Genomic DNA, 5,552 nt, shown 5'->3' with positions numbered 1-5,552 from the left:
CCAAACGAGAGAAAAAACCGAAAGATATTTGCAACAACAAAGGTAAGGGTGGCAGTAGGCAGCTCTATCTATCTCTCTCTGAATTCCCGATCTTTCTCTTCTCTCTCTGTCTCACTGTAATAACAAAACAAAAACAGAAACAAAAAACGAAAGAACCTCATCGACCTCTCTCTGTCTCTTCGCCACTCATTTCACTTACCAAACCTCACTTCGATTCTCATTCTCATTATTCCGATTCTCCCTCTCTCCCTTCTCATGGGTTGAACACCGCGCTTCTCAATTATCCAATCAAATCACGCTTACAATATCTCAATGGAGTGGGACAGCAATTCCGATCTCAGCACCGATGACGACGAACCCTTCCTCCGCGGCGGCTCCAACGACGATGAAGATTTCGGTGTCGGACCTATCCCTTTCCCGGTTCTCCAAACCGCGCCGTGCGGCTTCGTGGTTACTGACGCGCTCGAACCTGACCAACCTATCATATACGTCAACACCGTCTTCGAGATGATTACCGGCTACCGTGCTGAGGAAGTTCTCGGTCGCAACTGGTCAGTTTCCGTTACTCTTTTTTCTCAATTAGGTTAGGTGTTCAATTTCTTGGTATTAGAATTTGGAAAGTAATCGAGGTATTCTAGAATCTGGTTGATTTTCTTAAACTAGGGTAGAGCAGTGCGTAGATAAAAGCTTGCCTGAATTTTTGTTCTTTTCTTTTATAGTCATAAACAAATTGAACCTAAATAACGAGTGCCCAATTACTTAAGAGTTTTGAGGCCTAGGGTTTAGCACCTTTTCTTTTATAGGCCTGGGGTGGCTGCCAAAAACCCTAGCCCTCTTGCTAGTGCATAGGATAAGGGAATTGTTGAATTTTTCTTCCTTATTTTAGTTTGAAGTTTTATTATTGCTACAGAATTTATGTAGTGATTAGCTGTTGAAGTTCCATGCATGACTGTTTTGAGTGCTAAGTAACAAGGGAGAGGGAGGGGGAGGACGTATCCAAATGGAATATGCTTATTCCAGGAAAGTTGCTCAAACATTTATGTCCAGAGTTAGGTGTATTTGACAGGTTATCGCATTTGTCAAATAGTTTTGATGTTTACTGAATAAAAATGTTTGCTGGACCATTTCTACTCCACCTGGTTTAACTATCAGAGACCCGGAGACGGATTCAATAATCTGAAACTGCCATCATGTCCTTGTTATATAGAAAATATGAGTTTCAGATACAATCTTGAAAGATTTGTGGGGAGCGAAGCTTTTGAATTGAAGCTCTCATTCACAAGTTTGTTTTTGAGATTTCTTGTTGGATGATGTTTTCAGTGGGCAAGAACTAGGTAGCTAGAAGGATCTTATTTTGTAGAATGCCTAGTTAAGTCTGGGGAAAATTGTAATGAAATTTCATTCTACAACTTTATTGAGTCATCACTCGTTTCCGGTGTCAAACTGTTTCTGTGGATGACAGACAATAACACTGATACCGCTATGACAGTCAGTTAGGGTGGTTGGATAGGAGGCTAATGCAGGGTTGTCAGCGGTGATTACCTGGGCTATGCATTGAGAGAGGTTGGTTTTTAGCGCTAACTGTTTAGGATACCAAGTCCCTGCCAACACATTCTGGCATATCAAATTGTGGCATTTATTCGGGTCAAATTGCACTGGTCTCTCCTAATATGCCATTAACGGAGCCTTATTAGAGTTTAGGATTGTGTTTCACGTTTGGCTTTATGTTTTGGTCTATAAGGCGGTTGCTTGAGACCTTACATTCTCTTATTAGGGTATGTGTGGGGTTTTTCTTTCTGGCTACACTTCAAAAGTTTGAAATTGGTTAATTTTTGGCCCTGATTGTATTGGAAGCTTTCTGTCTTGGACTAAATTTTGAACAGCTATCTGTTAAATTAGAATGAATGATTGCTTTCAGTGCTAAATTGATTATGATGAGGAGGGGATATAATTCCTAATATGGGTATTTACTGAGTCTAACTACTGAGTAGTTTTAATTATTATATTATTTTGGATGCTTTATATTGAGAGGGGATGGAAATCTAAAACTTTAGGATGTTTTGTATGATAGAAATTTCTGCTTGATTGACACTTGGTGCTTCTTATTAAAAGCCATACTTCTTTCACTAAGTATAAGTTAGAGTCTGAACTTATTCCACAACACGTGCTCGTCCAAATGCTGCCACTAGAGATGCAAGCGTTACACACTTACACTACACTACTAAACATACCAAACAATGGCATTGACAAGGCATTGCTGCAGTAAAGATCTGGCTTTTTTCCTCCTCCCAAACCAACAGCACTAGATAACTGGAACTAATCCAAATATTGTTGACACTCTCAACACAGACTTGCCACAGACCAAAAGTTCACATATTTATGAAATCTTTTCTTCTCGAGTTTTTACAAATGCATTAATGCTTCGTAGTTGAAATCTGAGTGGATACTGCATAGTAAGAGAAAATATGGTTAAACAATGTATTTCTGTTATACTTTTATCTGTAAGGGTATAGTGTCTCATTTTTTGGGAACCCTCTGCTACTTCAATGAATTATTCTCATTTGAGGCTTGTTTAATGCTATGGCTCTTATGTAAGATGAGTTGTGCTGCTATAGGATCGAGCAATATGGCAAAAAATAGTAATAATTAGATGGATCATTACCTTCCAATTGCTTCTCTCGTCCTATCTGATACAGGAGCAGGAGCAGCAAAATAGTAATAATTTGAATGAGATTATCCTTATTAATTATTGTGGGTTCTGTTTATGGTTGGAATTATTGTATCATAATACTGAATTTTAAGTGTTCAAGTATCATTTTAATCCCCCTGGAGTTATGATGGTGTGTCAGTAGTAAGTTGTGTCTGGGAGTTTGTAGTTAGTAATTATAATCTGCATTCCCTGATAGTTCTAGTTTGAAAGATGACGCTATAAAAGCTAGCTTTTAGTCTTTGTATAGAGGGTAGCAGCTATTTCATAATAATAAGTTAGTATATAAGAAAAAGAGAATAAGTGTTGGCGTTTTTACAACATATCTTGCTTGCTTGATTGGGTGTTTCAAATTAGTTGTAGCTTTGATCTAATCAGTTAAAAATATTTTGCAGCCGCTTTTTGCAGTGTCGAGGCCCATTTGCTAAGCGAAGGCATCCACTGGTGGACTCAACAGTAGTAGCAGAAATTAGAAGATGCCTCGAAGAAGGGGTTGAATTTCAAGGTGAGTTGCTGAACTTTAGGAAAGATGGATCTCCACTTATGAACAGACTGCGGCTGACACCTATATATGGAGATGATGAGATAACTCATGTCATTGGAATCCAGTTCTTCACAGAGGCAAACATTGATCTTGGTCCTCTTCCAGCTTCAACTAAGGAGTCTACTAAATCAGATCGTTTTCGTTCCGTGCTTTCCTCATTGCATCCTCGTGAGGTGGGGGACCGAAATGTGACTCGTGGCCTCTGTGGAATATTGCAATTGAGTGATGAAGTAATTTCTCTCAAGATACTTGCTCGCTTAACTCCAAGAGATATTGCATCAGTTGGTTCTGTATGTAGGCGTTTGTATGAGCTGACAAGAAATGAAGATCTATGGAGAATGGTGTGCCAAAATGCATGGGGATGTGAGACTACACGTGTTTTAGAGACCGTGCCTGGTGCAAGGAGACTTGGATGGGGTCGGTTGGCAAGGGAGTTGACCACACTTGAAGCAGCAGCATGGAGGAAACTGACCGTTGGAGGTGCTGTTGAACCCTCACGCTGTAATTTCAGCGCATGTGCAGTGGGCAACAGGGTTGTCCTATTTGGTGGTGAAGGAGTTAACATGCAACCTATGAATGACACCTTTGTATTAGATCTTAATTCTAGTAATCCCGAGTGGCAACACGTCCAGGTGAGCTCTCCTCCTCCTGGTCGTTGGGGCCACACACTTTCTTGTGTTAATGGTTCCCGTTTGGTTGTATTTGGAGGGTGTGGAAGGCAGGGCTTACTTAATGATGTCTTTGTTCTTGACCTGGATGCAAAGCCTCCAACTTGGCGAGAAATTTCTGGATTGGCACCTCCACTTCCTAGATCATGGCACAGCTCTTGCACTCTTGATGGTACCAAGTTGATAGTTTCTGGAGGCTGTGCTGATTCTGGAGTCCTCTTGAGTGATACTTTCCTCCTTGATTTGTCAATGGAGAAACCTGTCTGGAGGGAGATACCAGTGACATGGACTCCACCTTCTCGCCTAGGCCACACACTTTCTGTTTATGGTGGTAGGAAAATATTGATGTTTGGGGGTCTGGCCAAGAGTGGACCACTGCGTTTTCGCTCGAGTGATGTATTCACGATGGATTTAAGTGAGGATGAACCGTGCTGGAGGTGTGTAACAGGGAGTGGGATGCCTGGTGCTGGAAACCCTGGGGGAATAGCTCCTCCTCCTAGGCTTGATCATGTGGCTGTTAGTCTTCCTGGTGGGAGAATTCTGATATTTGGTGGGTCCGTTGCAGGACTTCATTCTGCCTCCCAACTTTACATCCTTGATCCAACAGATGAGAAGCCAACATGGAGAATCCTAAATGTACCAGGGCGGCCTCCTAGATTTGCATGGGGACATAGCACATGTGTTGTTGGAGGGACAAGAGCTATTGTGCTGGGTGGCCAAACGGGGGAGGAATGGATGCTAAGTGAGCTCCATGAACTTTCCCTGGCAAGTTCTGTAATCTAGATCCTGTCAATAAGTTGCATGCTGTAGTGAAGGCAATGTGCTACAAGGCTTTGGTTACAGTTGTGACATCATTTGGAGCACAAGTTGGCGGCAAAGGTTTGTATTGGTCACTGATAACTCTTGAGAAGCATTACTCTTGTCGGAAAGTTTGTGTACTAAGTTGTTTGCACAATGCATTTTGTTGTATATGGTTGGTTCTGGCTCGAGAAGAACTTCTCAGCGAGTTGCATACCATGTTTGCTTTTTGTGAGGTAATGAGGTTGTGTGAGACTTTGCCCTTCAGTATGCACAATGAATTATTCTTCCTGAATAGATTAATAGTGCCTGATAACAAGTAGGTAACATTTTAGGGTAACTCACTTGATCTCCCCCATGTTTTGTTCAAATTGTGTAATTGAAACCGTGACAAACAATAGAAAAAGGAAGGAAAAAAAAAGTGAATGCATGTTCATAGTAATTAGGTATATTTTATGTTATGTAAGTCTACTGTTTTGTGTTTTAGAACGAGTCAGCTGACATGGTCTTAATTGGTTGTACTGCAAAAAGGTTTGAGATAGGGAACACTGCATATTGTACATATTTTCGTGTATATTGTAATAATATGGAGTATGATGAAAAGCATTTGTAAATTTTTTTTCTTTTCCCCCCTTAATATGAAGTCACCACTGATGAGAATGAAATAAATAAAATTTGCCTCTTCGACATGAAACATATTTCAAAGGTTTTTATTTTTTTTTATTTTTATTGAATAAAGACGGTAGCCAAAGGAATATATTTTTTCTACTGGGATATCCACATGTTTGAGATGACAGATGAGAATTAAACAAGATTTTGAACGCTAGTAACCGGC

At 40.5% G+C, this 5,552-nt stretch overlaps 1 protein-coding gene across 1 annotated transcript; it reads left to right on the top strand.

Moving 5' to 3' along the window:
- Positions 43-5,331, top strand: LOC107639205 (adagio protein 1). The gene is made up of 2 exons (XM_016342667.2): positions 43-551; positions 3,103-5,331. The coding sequence occupies exons 1-2, from the start codon at positions 313-315 to the stop codon at positions 4,700-4,702; spliced, it is 1,839 nt and encodes a 612-aa protein (XP_016198153.1). The 5' UTR covers positions 43-312; the 3' UTR covers positions 4,703-5,331.

The sequence above is a fragment of the Arachis ipaensis genome, chromosome B04 (assembly GCF_000816755.2).
Source record: "Arachis ipaensis cultivar K30076 chromosome B04, Araip1.1, whole genome shotgun sequence".
Lineage (NCBI taxonomy): Eukaryota > Viridiplantae > Streptophyta > Magnoliopsida > Fabales > Fabaceae > Arachis > Arachis ipaensis.
The sequence above is the reverse complement of the archived record's forward strand: the minus strand, read 5'-3'. Positions and strand labels throughout refer to the sequence as shown.